Source organism: Schistocerca cancellata, chromosome 12 (assembly GCF_023864275.1).
Source record: "Schistocerca cancellata isolate TAMUIC-IGC-003103 chromosome 12, iqSchCanc2.1, whole genome shotgun sequence".
Lineage (NCBI taxonomy): Eukaryota > Metazoa > Arthropoda > Insecta > Orthoptera > Acrididae > Schistocerca > Schistocerca cancellata.
Genome location: NC_064637.1, coordinates 56,505,364 through 56,526,527, shown reverse-complemented (window position 1 = coordinate 56,526,527; position 21,164 = coordinate 56,505,364). Strand labels below are relative to the sequence as shown.

The 21,164-nt window shown below is 37.9% G+C and overlaps 1 protein-coding gene across 5 annotated transcripts in view; it reads left to right on the top strand.

The window, feature by feature from the left end:
* Positions 1–21,164, top strand: part of LOC126109623 (lysine-specific demethylase 4B-like) — a 387,367-nt gene that overhangs the window by 152,181 nt on the left and 214,022 nt on the right. For all 5 annotated transcript variants that reach the window (XM_049914665.1, XM_049914668.1, XM_049914666.1 and 2 more), the window contains one exon: positions 3,506–3,898. In XM_049914665.1, the coding sequence (XP_049770622.1) occupies positions 3,506–3,898 (393 nt within the window). The remainder of the gene's footprint in view (positions 1–3,505; positions 3,899–21,164) is intronic.

The following is a 21,164-nucleotide window of genomic DNA, read 5'->3' as shown; positions in this document are numbered from 1 at the left end:
GGGGACAGGCTACAATACCCCCCCCCCCCCCCCCCCCAACCCAAAAGTTATTGTTATTGCAAGTATTTTGCAGACTCTCGTAGTTAACTGTTCCCTGTTCCTGGTTCTGTAAACAACAGCAGCTATTTCAGAACTGCAGGCACTGTAGAACTACATAATTGCAGGAATTGTGGCAGCAAAACTAAGCAAGTGTCAGCGACACATTGAGTTGCATTCCCATCAGTGAGTGTGTCTCCACATGTGACCGTATTTTAGAGAAGCAAAGTACACGCAGTTGACAGTATGTACCTCTTGAACAGTGTAGACAGCAGTTTATTAACAAACACTTGGCAGAACACAAAATTAATTACCACATATGACATACTGACAGATTGGCTGTAGCTGAACACATTACCAAGGCAGAAACCACAAAATTAAATTCCGTGAGATGACTGTTTTTAGCACATATGACACATTACTGTGTGTTCGCAAAGAGAGGCATGTATGGAGGCCATTGAGTTTTGCAAATAGCATAATCATTTCAGTAGAAAAGAAGACTTAACTTATATAAGTACATATTGGATTTTGCATTGACAGAACAACAGTGGATGACTTTCAAATTGAGAATGATAGTGTCAGCGAGAAGGAACCTTGCAGTGGGTATCGTAACAAATGGTGATGGCCCCCCTATGTGACTGTACAAATGTGATGGCCCCCTATGCGATTGTATAAGTTTGAGGCCCCCTCGAGCCCTCTGTGTTGATGTTTTACCACTGAAAAGGTCTCGCACAATTGGTGTGGAAACATTTGGGAATATTTTTATATGTAGGCAATGGTCTCTCACAAGGAGATGTCCCCAGCCGTGGGATCTACTTTCTGAAACCATCTGTGCAGTATTGTAGGTTAAGGTCCCAGGTATCACACCCTGCAACCATTCATTCTGACGGGCTCTTGTTTGCCAATAATTGATATTAAAAATATTCATAATTTTGCGTGATACTCCACACCTTACAGGCTGTGTAGTGTATTGATTATAGTGGAAGCCTCATATGTGATGTGTGGTTTCAAAACATCAGGTATTTTGAAATTTTTTGTTTTTAAATCCTTATCAAAATGATTCTGGTCATTATTCTAAGTTCAGTTAATTGGTTTAGATGTAACTTTTTTGTTTCTATGCCTTTGTTACATTGTTTTAATAACCCTATAATTTTTTTTTATTGCTCTCATTCTTTCTTCTCATCATTCTTTTTCCGGTTGGAATCATTCTGCATGTGAACTTAATTATTTTTATTTAACTGTCATAAGATTTGAACACTTGAAAATGTTGATCTGTCAGTTCAAAAACAACAGACTAAATAATGTATTTATAATGACTATGCAGTAGTGTCCAAAATGTAATTTTTGTCAAAAATGTACATTTTCATGGGTGTTCAATCATCGTACAAACATTTAAAATGTAAATTCTTATTGCACTATAGACAAAATTATGTAGATGGAGATATAAACAAAAGAAGAGAATATAAGTAAAAAGGAGTTAAAGCAAAATTAGGAATAGAAATAATGAACGCAATAACGTGCACGGAAATATGGGATGATAAGATGGAAGAAATTAAATCGATGTTAATATTAGAAAATAATTAAAAACATGTGCACGAAGATTCCACGTGGAAAAAGAATATAGAAAGACAAGATGAGAGCAATTGAAAAAGTTAATAGGGTGATTAAAATGATGTGAGAGAAGAATAGAAATAAAAAAATATATATAAACCAATTGATGGAATAAAGATGATATCAAAGTAATTTCAATGAAGATTTAAAAATAAAAAATTTCGCCGGTAGCAGTTTCGAAACAAATGAAGTAGAACAGTGTAATGTTTAGAAACAGTGAAACAGTTTGTGTTTCGATATAGTATAGGCCTATGCATTATATCATCTTGAGGTGCGAGAGCTCCAATCATATTGTAGAAAGTATGAAACTTTCACTTAGGTTAAGTACATTAGGAGATCTGAATCCACAACCTCCCACATTTGAGGCTTGCACTATGACCATAATGCTAACCATGTGAAATTCCAAAATATTTTTCCTGAATTACTTGCAAATGAGGGTCCAGCTATATAACTGCATAGATGGTTTCAAGGAGTCAAACCCACCACTGAGGTCCTCTCCTTGTCAAGGTGTTCATATTCTATGTGAACCAGCTCCTGTTCTTTGGTGTAGCAGTATCCTCCAATGTTTCTTTCGTCCTCAAAAATCCAGCCTCATAAGTGGTCCTGTTCTTGTGATGTTCAGACTGTCTGTCTGCAGACATTACATCAGTTCACTGTCTGGTAATGTCTAAATGTTTTGCATCGAATGAAAGATTCCCAATTTAAATATTTGTAGTGAATTTGCAAACTTTTCCATTGTATTTGATTAGAGTTCTAGTAGCTTCTTACTCTGCCACACCGATTTCTGTCCATTCTTCTCTCTGCTTTCTGAACTTTTCCTCTCCTTAATGTCATCCGTGTGTGAGCTCTTGCTGATTTTAATGAAGAACAATAGTCCTAATTTAGCTGCCTGTCGCACAAGCTGGGTAGTTTGATTAGTTGGCTCTTCCAAAAATAATTTTAAGTTTTCAATGAAACAACAAGTTTACTGTTACCAGTCACAGTTTATTTATATCCACAACACATTTAGAAGGTTTAAACCTCCCATGAGGTGGATTTACATGTTTGTATGATGTGCATGTTGTGTTAAGATTTTGGGCTAACTTGTGGCACTGTCCAGTGAAGAGTGTGTGTGTGTGTGTGTGAGAGAGAGAGAGAGAGAGAGAGAGAGAGAGAGAGAGAGAGAGAGAGAGAGAGAGAGAGGGGGGGGGGGCGCTATTTCAGAACATGGCTCTTTGGAGGTTTTTGACTAAAAACTAAGCATATGTCTAAAGGTGAAAATAAAAGTAACTAAATTAGAATACCTGCAGTGGTCACAGGCTGCTTTCTGTTTTTAAAATGTCACGTGTAAACTTGCATATTTTGTAGACGAAGAGTGGTGTCTGGAAACTTCTAGGTGTAAGGAACACACTGTATAGCAAAACAGAGACATTATTTCCGAGTGCATAGAATACGTGGCATAAGAACATTACTTATTTTGGAATAAGTTTTAAAGGATCATCGAGATTTTTTGAGTTTGTGAATACGTGTGGAACTAAATATTTCGAGTGATACACTGTCACTCTTTTCAAGTTTATATGGCTTAAATTTCTTACTGGTATATATAATCAGGTGACATGTTACAAACTTTTGAGAGAGAGAGAGAGAGAGAGAGAGAGAGAGAGAGAGAGATTCTGGTAACAGTAAACTACTTGTTTAATTTGACATCAATAACATTCACAGTAAAGCCTAACCCAAAATAATCGAATTTTTAATTTATTTTTTGCTGATATATGATTTTTTGTGTGTGTGAATTATTATTTTGATGTGCAGTTGTTTGACAAAAGGGGGGAGAAGCACGCCCAGCAGCTTATAGTCAAACTGTTTCATCTTTTTATAGGTGACAACCCCAAAAGTGAAGAGAAATTGGGAAATGACCAGGCAGCCGTGTCGACACCTCCCGACAGTGCCGTTAAGGTGAAAGGGGAGCGGTACGCTGGTGGGAGCGAGTGTGTTCTCCCGGGGCAGGAGAAGAACGACAGAAAGCGGGAGCAGTCGGTAACACTGTACGCGGCAGCCGAAGGCGCGCCTTTGCCATCGTGTACGCTGACAAAGGTCAGTGTCAAACCGAAGGACGAGAAGGTGCTGTTCAAGTACGAGCAGTCTGTGACGCCCGGATCGGGATCCGCGCCCGGCTGCGGCACGGCTCGCCAGGTGTGTCGCCCCGACCTGGTGAGGCCACTGTCGGTCGCCATCACGAGACTCCCCACGACGGTCGCCTCGGCAGCTGCCGGTGAGAATTACAGGCGCAAATAGCCGTTCGTGTAGAAGTGGTGGCTAGTCGCTCTAGTTGCATAGAGTGGGAAGGATGGCACCAGATTACATACAATGATAGGTCTTGCCACTAAACGCTACTGTGTCCCACACACATTGTGACATAATACGACTGCTGAGTGCTCTTCCCACTACTTGACTGTTCCACAGAGATTGTACAGTAATTGACAACAGCAGTCCGGCTAGACTGTTTATTATTATTATTTTGGATTATTCATTCTGATTAGTCTTTTTTCCCCCTTTTATATACACTAAGATTGATTAAAATTCATAGTAATATCTCTCTCTCTCTCTCTCACACACAAACAAACAAACAACTGCTTCCCTTGAGTTCTGATGTTTACAGCATAACAGCTGCTATTGTAGGTGTCACAATTTTTCTGTTCATATTTATTGTTTTAGAAAGAACTGAGACGTCCACAACTACAGGACACTTGGTGTTTGCTCAGGGTACGTGCTCATATTCCTTTATTGCAGGTCGAGAGATGTATTATGTACAAAAATTGTGGTGCGGAGTTGGGTTTAATATTGTGCATAATGGTTAATTTTTTTAAATTGTACTTAGACTGATTTAGAATATGTATAGGCCACAGAAATTTTGTGTGTATAAGCTGCGGTGCATACAGAGGAAGTTGTAATAGTCTTTATGAGGGTGGTGATAGTGATATGGAGAAATATTTACAGTAAATTGTCAAACTGAGTTATCAGAGTGAGATCGTCTCTCCAGATCCAGTGGAGGGGACGGTGAGAAATGGAAAGGCAGTGATAGCCAGCAGGTGTGAGAAAGAGTTACCCGAAAAGTCGACGATTGGTTTAGGCAGCGGACTTCTTTCCTTTAATCGGACGGTGTAGGCTTCCACAGGCACTGTTACTAATGCTGGAGATATAATTGGCAGCTATAAAAACTCACATAATAGTTGGGAAGTCAAACGAGCTAAGTGAGCCAAACTGTTTCTACGTCTCCACACATCGGTCAATTTGTGTTTTCATCAAACCACTGCCAAAGATCACAGAGTCGTGGAAGAGTTGGTGCTGTTTGTTTCTTTAGTGCTAAGACCTACAACACTCCTAATTTCAGTCCTCCTTTTTAGTGAAACTTGTCTAGGTGCTTTTGAATTTCTATGGTCTCCCCGTATAACATAGCATAGTAATGACTGGACCTTGATGAACCAATACCATCTGAGAAACAAATGTGACAGTTCCCCAGTCCCAGTGCTTAGTCTGCTATTGTCGCTTTATCTTTGTCATCCAGACGACAATTACTCTTCAAATAAAGAAAAAAATGGTGCCAACTCTTCTGCACTACAATCTTCATAGCACCTGCCAGCACAACTCTGCTATCTTAGGAAGTGGCACGACGATGTTACAATCAGACTGTTGTGTGGACACGCATACACTTGCTGAGCTTATTTGAATTTGAAACTACTATCTGAGTCTTTACAACATCTGACGTCTCCAACATCAGGAGACAAAACATCCATCACAGAAACATTGTTTGAACCATGGCCCACTACCAAGATAATGAGAATCCCCAAGGATTTTTCCTATAGTCATTTCCCTCACCAACTTTATTTTCAGAAAGAGATATTGGATTATGATACTTAGATTTCAACATTTACAAGTTTGCTCACTTAAAGCTTCCAAAAATACTTCGTATGTTTGGTCTAACATTTGATAAGAAACTAATATATGTAATTCTGAAAGCATTCAAGCAATAGTTTTATTAGTCATTGTTAATAAACTATCACTGCCAATTGTCGGAGACTACAGTATTGCAAACATTGTACCTGTACTGTGTGCTTTCCCAGTTATGCTCAGAATTAGGAAATAACTTTTCATTCAAAACTGCAGATGGCATGTTCAGAAAGTCTTCAGTCACTTGAGAAATTCATTTTTGTGAAGGGGAATGCTGTAATCGTAGCGTTTTCTCTTAGAGTGCCTTTATACAGCAGATGCCTGAAGTTTTGATGGAAATGTTCCTGTGGTATTCTGTGCTAACAGTGCAGAGCCATTTATATGTCTCACCAATGGATACCAATATTCTAATAACCTATATTGTTACAAGAAAATCATTGAAATCGTTTAATTTTTGTGAAAGTTACCATAATGTTGTTCAGTTTATGATTAAAATTGAATTTATTTTGTAATTTTGTTTTTGACAGTTTCTTAAATTTTTATTCTAGATGTTCTTGTGGCTTGCCATTTTGCATTCCTGCTGATAGATGATAGAAAAAGTATAAATCGCCATATTTTTATCTGTAAAAGAAAATTTATAAAGAAACTGCACATGTAACACAGAAATTACAAATACTGAACAACTGCTGACTTGGATTTATTGTTCTATTCGGTTTTGCATGCATAACACACACTACTGGATGATACGGTAAAACCCCGATTTTACATATCAGCTTCAGTATGGTATCTGTGCTCTTTAAACATCATGCACTGATTATTTCTCATAAATGTCATTTTTTAAAAACCTTTCAGTTCCTACATTTGACCCATTTTCATTAATATTTGTAGAGAGCATAAATCGTGGTTTTACTGTATGTGAGATCTCTGAAAAAGCACTAAATTATCTGCATCTTCTTCTGCAGTAGAATGTTACATAGCCTCAAATAGTATTTTTGCTTTTTTATTGTTGTACAAATTATTTATAAAGAAAGTATGTTATGTCTGTTGCAGAAATATTTGTACATATAAATGTTTTAGACTGAACTATTTCGCTAGCTATTACGCAGTCATAAGCAGCTTGTTTATGACCAAGACTGTATGTTACTGTGATATTCACAGTCTTATTTTTATTTACTCCTCAAAGTTTTTCGTATGCAGAAGTGCCATTTATGTTCACTAGGGTTCAATTTTCCCCATAAGCATATATTTGTATCATTCTGGTATTAAAAAAAAAAAAAATCTTGTTTTGTGATGAGAGTGTTCATGATTAATAAAATACTTGGCATTTCTTAATAAAAGTCAGCATGACATTTTTGAGACAGTGCAACGTTTGCACAACAGTCTTCAAATTTCTGGTCATTACATTCCTATCCTATCATCCCAGCTTTCTAGACAATTTTATATCAAATTTGTCCCCCCCAAAAAATTTTACATTTACCTGAAAGAAGGTCTAATGTCAACTTTAAAGAACCTTAACATACACTTCGTTGCCACTCTGTGTATAAGGCTGTTGTAGAGTCTATATCAAGTGAGACAGACATAATTTTATCATTGGAATTAGTGCTTACATTTATTAAATGAACTGTCACGGTAATGTCACTGCAATAAATATTATTAGCGCATTTCCACTGAATTGCACAGAAGTGCTATTGAGTTTAGGCACTATGACCGAAACCAGTTAGGCAATTGCTCTTTTATTCAATGAAATTATGCTAGGTATTGTGTGGTTCCATAATGTTGGCCTCCATTGCACATATTGATCAGAAAACCATTCTATATCATTATAGAGTCTCATTTTTGGAAGTTTTGTGTTGAATTTAACTCCATCTGGGAAAGCCTTCACAATGCATAGTGAAACCCCACTTTTACGTTTTTCAAGAGACTGTAAAAATGTAATGTAAAATGTGGGAAATTTCTTTTTAAGCAGTAAAAGTTATGTATAGGATCCCATCTTGCATTTCTGTGCTTTATGTAAGATACGATATGTAATAGGCATCACAATTCTCATTAGGTACTTGTTCATGTCTAAAAATTTGTAAACATTACCTGAAGGTTTGGTGCATGCCAGCATCATTTATGAGGACGAGTCAAATTAAAACCTTAAATATTTTAAAAAATATTATTTATTGTGCAAAAGTGTTACAAAGCTGTATCTCTTTTCAACATGATCTCCCCCACGCTCAATGCAATTCCTCCAGCAATCACAGAGTGCATAAATTCCTGTAGAAAAAAATTATTTTGGTAGTCTGCGCAACCCGTCATACACCGCGTGGCATACCTCTTCATCAGAATGGAACTTCTTTCCTCCCATTGCGTCTTTGAGTGGTCCAAACATATGGAAATCACTTGGTGATGATGAATAGTGTCATTCCTTGCTTGCTCTCTTCGTTTCCGGTTGGTGGAAGTGAACCCAAGTTTCGTCCCCAGTAATGATTCTTGCAAGGAAGCCATCACCTTCTCGTTCAAAGCACCGAAGAAGTTCTTCACAAGCATCAACAAGTCGTTCTCTCATTTCAGGAGTCAGCTGCTGTGGCACCCATCTTGCAGACGCTTCGTGAAACTGGAGCACATCTTGCACAATGTGGTGTGCTGTCCCATGACTAACATGTAAATATGCTGCCATGTCATTCAGTGTCACTCGGCGGTTTTCCTTCACTAAGACTTCAACTGCTGCAATGTTCTGTGGAGTCACAACTCATTGTGCCTGAGCTGGACGAGGAGCATATTCCACTGAAGTCACACCATTTGCGAACTTCCTACTCCATTCATAGACTTGCTGCTGTGACAAACATGAATCACCGTACTGAACCTTCATTCGTCGATGAATTTCAATAGGTTTCACCTTCACTATGCAAAAACCGAATAACAGAACACTGTTCTTCCCTGGTGCAAGTCTTGAGTGGGGCGGCCATTTTTATACTGATACTGCAACGGTATGTGTGCATCTGCACTATGCTGCCACCTACAGGCCATTCTGCATTTGTAGCACATTTAACAACTTGCGGTATAACGGCGCAAAATTTCATTTGTCGTTACAGATTTAAGGTTTTCATTTGACTCACCCTCGTACATCAGTTTTTTCTCCACGAACATCATTTCGTAATGCATAAATCGCAGGAAAAGGATGGTATATTAACACAAAATCTGGTGCGAACTAACATTGTGGACTTAGGAAATTTGATGGGGGAGAGAAAAATATGCCTTAAATGGCAGAAAAACATTAATTCCGAGAATATAAAAGTAGGGTTATACTGTGTCTATGTTTTTTGCAGTAGGTTATACTGTATCTGTTTCTTCAGTAGGTAACCATGTAACACTGTGATACCTTTTTACTTCAGTCACTTGTAAGTTAGAAAAAATGTGTACGTGCACACACTTGGCATGACATGAGGAGGAGAAGAGAGGAAAGTATTCTGGAAAACACTTGAAGAAAGGAACAATTTAGAGAAGTTAGCCAGAGCTTGGAATTCAGAGAAACGATCAGACATTAATTTTTGTATGCTTTGACTGTCTACTGTAGGATAATGGATGGAGTTTTTCCTAAATGTATATGATGTCACTTGCATAGGGGGAAACAATTATTGCGTCGGTGAAATCATTTGTGAGGAAGGTGTTTTATGTTGGCAGCTACAGTCCTACAGCTTGTGACAGTATTGCCTATCAGCAGGAAGCAGTTTGCATCACCTGGTAGCAATGGTTTTGATGGTGGAAATTGTTTGAGAGCCCTGAAACTGGTACCATTGTCAAAACTATTACCGTTATACCAGCTGTTTGCTGTTAAATAATCCAATGGATATCAGCAAATATAGCAAACTACTTACGAATTTTTGGATTTGTCAGTGTCTTCAAATATGTAAAGCAGCTATAAAATATTTTCAGTTTGTAAGCACTTTTAATGGACGCTTTGTACATTATGGCTCCAATGAACTTTTTATGCACTGATCACTTTCTGCCTGCACACAGCACATATTACTTAAACTCATTCACCACCTAGTCATCAGCAAAATCGTCTGATCATCAGAAATGAAGGATTCCCTTGCTCGACACAAATGCCATGTTGTTCAGCAATTTTTATTTACCTGCTATTCAAAGAGGCAATGTAATTTACATGAATACGGATTGACATAAAAATTCAGTGAGTGGGTAAAGCTTTGGAGGCTATTTGTGTAATAAATTTTTTCAGCAGTAGGACAGCTGGAACTGTGATATGATGTATAATCCTTTTGAAAATGGTTACATGCAGACAATAACTATTGCTGAAGGAAGATGTGAGATTGAATGTTTGAAGGTACTGTATAGAAACATTATCACTTTCTTTCTTACAAGGAAAAGGTAAGGCCGTGAACAGTATGAAGTGATTTTCAATTGTTTAAAGGAAGGCACAGCATGGAGAAGGTACATATGTTGATGATCTTTTCCTTTCCACCATGTGTACTGACAAAAAATATGAAACCTCATTATATTGGAGGTGGCAACAGCTCTTTGGAAGACATTGTTGTGGTGCATTGTTTAACCGTTTGCAGACACAGATAATTCCCCTATTATTTGCTTAATTTAGGACACAGCAAAATCATCTAATTATAGACAAAATAACCAACTGCAAAATCAGTCATTGTAGCCAAGAATTCGGGGCATTTTAGGTAGGCAGAGATCAGCAGTGGAATCTAGGTAGAATGATAAAAAAAATTGTTAGGGAAGGATGGCATAAGTGTTAGAAGAGACTGTAAATATAAAGTGAAAACTGATCTCATACATGTTAAAAGGAAAGTTAATGGTTCATAATATGTACTTCTAGCACCGTGCCATTGGGACATAATTAACCTGTAAACTTTAAGATACTGAAATGATTTAATTTTCTTATTTTGTCAAAAATATGTCTTTGTCTTCCAATTTTTAGCGTTACATGAAAGCACACCTAATTTAAGGAATACCCTCTTAGCCACTGCTCTCTTGTGCTGACTCTGTGAGAAATTATATTTCGTACTGTTGAGTATTTTACCTTTCATTATAAAACACATTAAACCACCTCATTTATTCGATAAGGAACTCAAAGAATTAATAGCCACTCAGTTTGTCTGGATAAAATGAGTACAAGAAAGAACCTTCAACAGTTTTATGTACATTTTATTGGCTTTTTAGGGGGATGCCACAAATTATCTAAAAAAATAATTCCATGTAATAAATGAGGAAGATTTCTACAGAAGTCTGCTATCAGGTACATGTGTACTAGACAGCTGCTGTTAATGTCAGATGTGCGGTTTCAAGTTTTAGTATGACATAGACACTACTGGCCTTATCTTATTATTTGACCTCTTCCATAATAAATTTAGATGCCTAATTATGTTCCACAATACACACACCAGCTGGATACCAAGTGTTGACGGGATAGTGAGTTCATTGGTTGTCAGTAACATAGAATATTAATTTAGCTCCTCCTTATCTTTTTTTCTGGGCAGCGATCCCTTCGGTTCTTCTCAGACCAGCGGTCTGTCTGTACTTGTGTTGCTGTTAAACATTGTTACACCTCCATTCCCAGCCTCTACCCAGTACATTCACAAAATGCACTTAAGCATGTTTACATGGACATTTTCTTGACTCTGTGTATTGTATCTGAACTTAGAACTGTAAACTAATTCAACATAGTCTTTCCTTTATAAGTTTGGGACGTTTCTCTATAGTTTAGATACAGAGCATCTGTAAGACAAGCTGGTGATAAGTCACACAATTATTTCTGCATTGGAGCAGCTACTTGCTCTCATGAATTTGCTGCTATTACTCTTCTGTGTCAAAAATGTGTGTTGTCCTGTGTGCAAATAAAAATAATCATCCCACACAGTATCTGCACTTCCACCTAGAATGTCTTACTTTATAATTCTCAGTTGTGAGTACTGTTGGTTGTTAAGGCTACTTGGTGACACTTCACTGCTCAGGAATCGTATGTACGACCACAATGTGCTGCAAAATGTATAGCTTTATCTTTAGACCATACATGTGCATGTGTTGCCCTCTCCTTGGTGGTGTATGTGAGATTACCTCCAAAGAGTCATCAGGTGACTTTTTTGCTGTTTTACTGAAGATGTTTGTTTTGTTTCAGTGAGGTATAGGTAGAATCTGCCCAAACAGTGTGTGTTTGCAATACATTTCCTATGTCCAGTGTTAACAGAAAATGTATAGGTTCTCATTGGAAACAAAATGTTTAGAGTGTAAATTTATAGACAATCAGTGAAACAGTATGAAATTAATCTTGTGTTATATTCCATTCGAGGATAACTGTATTGGCAAGAGACATAAACCAAGATCTCCTACAGTGTTTGCATACATCCACTTTCCTGCAGAATATTGTCATCACAGTCCTGCGATTAGTCTTCCTGTTACTATCCATATGTATCGTTTAACTGAATCCCGACAGGCTAATTTGACGTGTTGTCTTGATTGAGTCCACAAGATTTTGTGTATTACAAAAACAGTGCTCAAGTTCTCTATTGCAGCTGCTTGTTACATTGAAACACAGCTTCAACACGACTTTGTATTCTGGGCAAGAACAACTGTGAATGTTCATTTCGTTGAATGTAAGATCCTCTGTTTAGAAAGACCTGTTTTGTAGCTTGGTCACATCTTCAGGTGGGTATCTGAATAAAAAAGGGATATATCTGTTAAAAACAGAATGTACCCACAGTCACTAATAAAGACAATAACAAATATAAATACTCGCACAAATTACGTCTTATGAGATACAAACGAAGACCCAACATTCACTGTCCAAATAATAGTAATTTGCCAAGTGAGCATACTTTCGAATTATAAATAGGCTGAATGGTGCTATCACCACCACCGAAAAATCGAGCAGGAACCTACAACATAATCAGACTGAATGCAAAAACCACAGAATGTACCTCCAAAAACTGCATCCTCCATATTGATGAAATTTACCAAAATTCGAGAATGAGATCCGATTGCACCGTATGAGCCCCAGCTACAACATGTTAGTACTGAGCCTGCAGCGAGAGATGAAGAGCTTTCATAACGTGGCGATGTGCGCGTGCCACTGCAAAAACAGCACACTAGCTTCATGTGTGCTATTCACATTCAAGAGTTAATTAATATGTAGACTACCACAGTTCTGCCAACAGACACAGCAGGGGTTCGTGCCTGATGCAAAGTACCTGCAGTGTTGTGCTTTCATCTGTATTTCTCGACTGAATTGATAGGGATGTACAAGAAATGGGGTTGCAGTATCTCAACTGATGTTTTAAACTTCATTTCTTTGCAAATTTACACATCATTTAAAGATAAATTGTGCCAAAGAGAGTGGAACATGTGGCTGCCGGAGGACATATGACGTCAGATGTGAACCTCTGACAGCCGAAGGCCTCTTGCGGAAACAGCAGTGTGTTAAATACGAAACGGTAGAGAGGTGATTTCAAACTCTGCTGTTTTGGCACGTGACAAGACAGAAGTCACCTGCTTTGTCTTCAGAGTCTACTGTGTAGCTAATGCCACGTACTTGAAATGTTGTGTTTTGGTGAGTGTCAATGCTCAGTGGTTAAGACACCGAAATCTTAACGCTGGCACTATTCTGCCTGTCTGCTCCAATGCTTTAGTTTCTTCCCAGTGTCTTCAGTCAAATTGCAGGATGCTTCCTTTATCATTGCTATGTCCCAGAACTTCTCTCTTCCCTAACTTCAAACCAGCGTTACGCAATATACTTATCATTTGGAAAAAATAATCACAAATACCAAGGGAATATACTAATCCTTTCTTGCTGTGTATATTTAGCATGCAGGTCAACTGTTTTGTTAGCTGTGGAGCAAGGTTTTTTTATTTTTTTAATTTGTGTTTTTTGTGCTGATCGAAACATTTTTTACCATTTTAAGTTCTTGAGATTTATTTTCTTGAAAAACATTGCCTAGAAAACAGCATACTGAAAATACACATCAAGAAAAAAGTTTTTACAAAGATTGAATAACAAGGGAGGTGATTGGGCAATTGAACTACTGAATGCACCAAAAACATGTGACTGACTATATCTGCATTTGGTGGAGTTTGCATCTAAGCCGCTCATTAAAGAACCTTCTAGAAAAATACACTTTTCAAGTTCATTTCAACAAAGGTATATATTTTTGGAGCCCTATTCTTTCAATGTTACAAAAGATAGTATTTGTTATTTAAATTAAAATCAAATATATATACAAAGTTTCTTTTGAGAACAATTTCTTAATAAGTCAGCATGGCATTTTTGAGACAGTGCAAAGTTTGCACAACATTCTTCAAATTTCTGGTCATTTCATTCCTATTCTATCATCCCAGCTTTCTAGTCAGTTATATATCAAATTTGTCATCCCCCGCCCCCCCCCCCCCCAAAAATAAAATAAAATAAAATAAAAATTTAACATTTACCTGAAAGAAGGTCTAATGCCAGCTTTAAAGAACCTTAACATGCACTTCGTTGCCATTCTGTGTATAAGGGTGTTGTAGAGTCTATATCAAGTCTATATCATTATTTTTGAGAGACTTGTTTCCATTAAGAAATGTATATGTTGAATTCATACATAATCTCTAATTTGTTGATGTTTTATTTTGTGATTTTTTTTTCTTTAAATAACATGCTTTCAATTAAACTAATTACATTCTTACAAGCAGGTAACAGAAACCTTAATCCTGAATAATAAATTTCAGTTCAAATCATCTTAATAAAATTTAATAACTTTGGAAGTGTCTATGCCCCCTCACTACAAACTCAGTAGATGGTGTAATAGGGAACTTCTGTGTTGGATAAATAAGTAGCTATCTAAAGTTTCTTTTAATTACCTCCTCTGTTTCCAAAAAAGGTAGTAATGAGATGACAAGCTGCTATGGGTACATCAACAATATAAGAAAAAGACAGATTCACAAAAGCTAGCACACCTCGTACACATACAGCCATCATCTCCGGCTGGAATGCAACTGTCACGTAAAATGGAGCAGCAATCTGGAGGGTGCCAAACTGGCCAAGAGTGAAGCAGACCACCCTGTGGCACAGTATGCTGCTGAATATAATGTGCTTGATTTCAATGGCTGCTTCACTGCCAGAGCCATCTGGATCTTCCCCTCCGTCACCAGCTTCTCTGAACTGTGCAAATGGAAGGTACCCTTACAGCACCTTCTTTGTTCCTGAAATAATCCCTACAGTGACCTACTGTCCCCACGACACACAACAGTTTACACCCTCTCGGTCCTATGACCTCGTCCCTATTCTCACCCCCCCCCCCCCCCCCCCCCGACACTCTTTGAGTCCGTCCCACCCTCTGCAAATGTAACCCCCCACTCCCTTCCCCTTCTGTCCCCCTGCCCGCTCCTTTTCTTTCACGCCGCCACCCTCCCTGTCCACAGTCTCCCGATGCTGCGCCTGCTGGCAGTCTAGTCCCTGCAAACCCTGCCAGACAGTGCTCTTCTTTCTTCCCACCTGTATCCTGGTATCCCTTTCCAACCTCCTTCACACTGCTGCTTCCGTTCTCCGTGACAGCTGCATTCTGGTCCAAGCTGCTGGAGAAAGTCAAAACAAATGGCATGCTTGGAACAAGAGTACCATAAGGCTGTTTAGCCAAGAGTCCTGTTGTCTCAGCTATACTCCATGTCTTCCAAGCCAAGATGTTAGCATCTGGAAATGCTTCGAGGCCACCATAATCTGCATGACTGCCCCATAAAACAGCAAGTGTCAACCAGGTACTACCTCCAAACACTGCTTGTACATCACAGGTAAAGCTCAGTTGGAGTCCACGAAAAACATTTGGCCCTCCAATCAATTGCTGTTTATTAAACTGCCCAGCCAAGTCAATATCAGTCGCCTTCAAACTGCGATACACAGGTACGCTGCGCCGCCAGCGACAACGCCATGCACATCGCAGAGGCATTGCTGTGGCACGTTAACACAAGTGAACGTAGCAAGCCAACGCCCAGGTTAAGGATTTTGGCTGAAAGCTGATGTGCAAGTTCGTTTTTGTTGTGCTTGTGTGCAACTCAACATGGCATTTTTATGATGGGCAGCAATTTCTCTTTTTCCATGTATTGTTGATATTCCAACCTGAAGTTTGCTTTATAGCTATATGTTATGCATATATCTTGCACATGACAACAACCTAAAATTAATGGTCCTGTTTGTCACAACCCAAACTGAATGAAATTATTACTTTTATGTGATCACCCGTATCTCGTCATACATATATGTTTGTTTCGTAAAGTATATCAGAGATTTGATAGATGCAGATATTCACCATGTCATCGGCATGTCTAAATGTGACCTAAGAAGTGTTGAGTATGCTTTTGTTGAGCTCTGAAGAGACCCAGTGCCAAATATAACAGAATACAACCATTACAAGTGGAGTACATTTTGTATATTTTTCCTACTATTTTTAATGTTTCTGTTAGAATGACACAGTTACTGTTTTCTTCAGAATACAAAGTGCTTGTAATTGACAGAGACATAAATTTCCTTAACAGAATGAAAATGACCAAATTCCTGGGGAGATTGTGAAGCGTCTAGGAAGAAAATGGATATTGCTTCTCAGTCCCAAACGTACAAGTAAATCGTGCTATAATTTTTGTCACAAACGCTCTCTCAAAATCTAATTTTCTGACTTTTTTAATTACGGAATTTTCTGCTGAACTGATGTACACAAGGAATAAGTATTGTATCGTGTTATTAAACGTAAATAAGCATTTTTATTAATATTATCAAAATTAGTGAAATAGAACAAATCCCAGTTTAGATGGTCTTCAGTTGCATAAAGTAGTGTGTTGCTGTTCTTTTTGATTATCCTACAGTTTATCTTATTTTTATCACAGACTTTGCGTTTTTACTCAAAACTTCCATGTAATTAATTAATAAACAAGGCTGAACAACACACACAATCCAACAAAAACTATACGTATTTATTTCAGTAGGATGAAAAATTGATTTATTGAGTTTGTTACAGTTTTTTTCTGAAGTCTTCTGTCTAATCCTATCCTTCTGGTTTTCATTGATATTCAATAAAAGTAAATGAATGTAGTGTGGCATATGGCCTGGAGGTAGCCTTTTACTTTGAAACCATGGCTATCCCATGAGTAGCCAGTGATGATAATGACTTACTTTCAAAAATAAATGCTGTAATGGTTACAGATATTTCCTGTCCACCTCTGTGGAATGATCCAAGTTGAAATGAAACACTGATCGTTTCCTCATGTGGTATTGTGGACCTAACATTTTGCATATATGCCACTCACTGAAGACAGAAGGGCAGGCCCTGGTTTCTCAGTTTGCCCATTGCTCTACAAGCAAGGAATAGGTACCTCTCAGCACTGTCCAGAAATGGTTACCTCTTATCTTCTTGACACTTTTGCGATATGTATTCTGTGGTTAAACATTGAGAAGTTGTCAAGATATGCGGTCTTGTATTCCAGTCACTGATAATTGGGAACATTACTACTCGTCAAATACAGTTGAAGTTAGCTACTTAATGAAATTGACATATTCTGTTATACTAATAATTAATTCGCAATATGTGATAACAGCAGACAGGATAGCCAAACAAAAAATTTTGGGAACAAAATTGCAGATGATATAAAATACGGAAAGCTTACACCATTTGGAAATTGTCTCTGCATTAGATTTTTTTTTTTTTAAATGCCATGGAATCGTGGTCCTGTTCTATTTTTAGAAGTACCAGACTATCAGTTGGCTGGTCATCATCACAGTTAATGACATATACATTCACTCAGTGTAAACCTATTGTTAACTAAATAAATGTTTGATAATTAAAATTAGTAATTTTGCATTATAAAATTGTGGGGGGGAATTGCTGGCCACTTTTACCATCAGGGCGCCAGCTAATCTTCAACATTCTTCTGTAGCATCACATTTCAACTGTTGTCTTCGTCTGAACTAATTATCGTTCAAGGCTACACTCCATAAAAATACCTTCAGAAAAAGAATTTTGAACATTTGAATTTGTATCTGATGTTAACAAATTTCTCTTCTTCACAAACGTTGTTCATGTCATTGCTGGTATGTGTTTTATATCCTCTTTTACTTCGGCCATCGTCAGTTATTTTGCTGCCCAAATAGCAAAACTCATCTACTACTTTAAGTGTGTCATTTCCTAATCTAGTAGTCCAGCATGAATTGATTTAATTTTCCATTCAATTGCTCGTCCAGGTCATGTGCTGTCACTGAAACAATTACTGTAATGTCAGTGGCAAAGCTCTTCTTTTACTACTTCTCCCTAAAATTTAATTCCTGGTTTTCTTTGGTCTCCTTTTCTGCTTGCTCAACGCCCAGATTGAATAACATCGGTGACAGACCCTCCCTTCTCAACCACTGCTCCCTTTTTCTCTCCTCACACTTAAGAATACTGTTTGGTTTCTGTACTAGCAGTATGTAACTGTTCACTCCATTTGTTTTACCCCTGCTGCCTTCAGAATTTCATAGAAAATATCCTAGTCAACATTGTCAAAATTTTTCTCCACATCCACAACTGCTGTACTTTCAGTTTAATAATATATGAGGTTCATTTATTCAGTATTTATACCACAGTTATTTTTGTGACTGTGTTACACTGTAAATACCTGCAAATGTATGTAATACTATCTGTGTCCTATGTTTGCAATGAAAATTTTTCCACAGATTTGTACTTCTTGCTGATGTTTTGTATGTAAAGAATTTGCACTGGAAAGCTGTTAAAGACAGAAACGTAATAGAATATGCAGTTAATTACTGAAGCTGGTTCCTGCAGAAGGATGCTTTACATGGAATTGACACCATTCTTCACAATTATTACCATTAGTGTCTGCCTGCTGGAGTTTATTTAAATATTGTCATTTTAACAGTACTGCTTGTTTGGAATGGATTTTCCTGTACCCCAGCAAACTTCAAAGATTTTTTTCCTGTTAATTTTAATACCTTACCCAAGTTTGTTATTAGTTTCCTTTACTGCTTGCTCAGTGTACAGCCTGAGTATCATCAGGTATAGGCTACAACCTTGTCTCCTGCTACTCATATAACTGCATATACAAATGCAAGACAGAGATAATCTGGAACTTAGCATTTTCATACAATGAACTAATTGCTAGAGATTAAATTAATCTTTTAATCATCATAAACAACTTGCACACTACAGATAAAACTTTAACACACAGCGTCTGTTTAAAGCAACCACTGCAAGCCTTGGTGCATGCATTAAAAGAGGACTGATATCTTGTTTCCAAAATCATTATCCCAACTGTGGCAGGGGTGTAGCTGGTGCCCCATCAACAGTCTCCATACTATATTATTCCAAGAGTGCGTTCCCTGGCCAAACTGATGGGTGCTTATAGCTGAATCTTCCAATGCCAACTCTTCAAATTCTACTGTACAAACTTTCTGGATACCTTGTCCAGCTCTCTTTAGCTGTAATGACGCAGTTTCTTTGTAAGTTCATATTCATGGCAATACGTAGCCGCTCTCTGTACATTTTTTCAGTTTTGTAACTACTACTTTCTTCTAACAGTGGAAAATCCAGGATGGAATGTAACAATATTACAGAAGGAAAGTTGCTACTCACTATGTAGCAGAGACGCCGAGTCACAATAGGCACAATAAAAACACACAATTAAGACTGGAGACGTGTGTGTGTGTGTGTGTGTGTGCACGCGTACGTATATTTGCGTCTATTGCTGACAAATGCCTTAATGGCCAAAAGCTTTAATTATGTGAATCTTTTTGTTCTGCCTATCGCGACTCAGCATCTCCCCTATATGGTGAGTAGCACCTTTCCTTATCTAATATTGTTACTACATCCTTCTACGATATATATTAAATGTGTATGGCTATGAATCACTCGCAACGGGGTCACTTTTCATGCTGGAGAACGCCCCCCCCCCCCCCTCCCTCTCCCGTGGAGATGTGTCTGGCTCTAGGGCAGATGCTTGAGCTACTTACACTTGAATTTGGCCATTACACTTTGTGTGACCTCAGAAATCTATTGATGCGTGTTGTCATGGAGCGTAGTCACACCCTTCGTTAGCCCCTGGCTGTTTGCTCTCGATGGACTTGCGGAGGTTAATTAGTTTCTCACAGTACACATAATTGTGAATGATTTTTCTGTGCTTGAGGAACTGATAAGTATCAGATCTAAGATGGAGAGTGTCATCTTGCCCGTTGAGGGCACAGATTTGAATTTATTAGGAGAAGGTGATGACACACGTTTTGTGTCACTAGACATCTCACTACATTATCCCAAAGATGTATATACAGATTTCAATCGGTTCAATTGTTACTGTTTTGAACACTCCTTATAGAAAGAAAAATGTTCCAGTAAATGTGGGTCAAAAGGTGAGTCATTTGCAAGATAATTACAAATGTGTGGTTATGAGCTGTCACTGACTTCAGTATGAAATATTGTCCTAGTTAGAACTAATGTATTTAAAATGTAAACTTAAGCATTAAGATTGCATTTCATTGGGTTAAAGTCACCAGTGGCCTGTGTTAACAAGGAAAACAATATATGTTACAATTTACTGTTCACTCGCACCTGTTAAAGGAGTTATTACACTCATCTTTACTGTGAGTTATTCTTTCAAACACCCCAAATCATCTTGTAAAAATTTACGAAACTATGCATTTGTTGCTCTGCTTCTTTGAAGTGCAGCAACATGAGTGCTGCCATACTGCACTTTTGGGACGACTAAACACAAAATCTGAAGCAATTAGGCCAGACGATCTTCAAGGTCAAGGTACAGGCCCAGCTGACCTATCTATCTCGGATCGCATCCGTGCCTTAGATTTTGTTTTGTGTCAACAGCAAAATGTGCCTCTGCCCTTCGTCTATCAGCTACACTCCTCAATTTTTGGTTGTGGGTAAAATTTGAGCCCATTTGGATGGTGACTTAACCAAAAGGTTTCCAATAAAAATTCTTTTGTACTGCTTAGGGCAATATTTCACACTGGATTCAGTGGTGTGTCGCAAACACAAGTTCGCAGTTATGTAGCGAATGATTCCTTTGCAGATACATGTATACTGCAACATTTTTACTTCTAGTATCAAACATTTTCACTCTCGTCAGTTTTACTTTTAATTATTGAATGTCCTGTAAACTTTTCACAGATTATTCTGCACTCTCCACCATTTTTTAAGTGCTGGATGAGATTAATTTCGCCCACTGTCAGTGCTGAGTTGATAACATATGTCTCTTCCCTAGTGAGTCAAACTGTGGAAAGTTCAGGTTGGAATATCAACAGTTTCGATAAGGATAGATTTCTACTCACCGTAAAGATGACACATTGAGTTGCAGACAATGACACGTTGAGTTGCAGACAGGTACAACAAAAAGCCTGTTACACACACTGGGCTTTTGGCCAGAGTGTTCTGCAAAACGGAGGGGCTGGATATGATCACCGCAATTAAAATATCTTTATAAATTCTGTGATAATGTTACAGGTGCTTAATGTTTATCTATATAACAGTCACTAGCTATTCTCAAATAAACTATTTAATATTAATACAATATTAAAATCTGTTTAATAGCTGATCATTGACACGACCAAAATTAAGTGAATA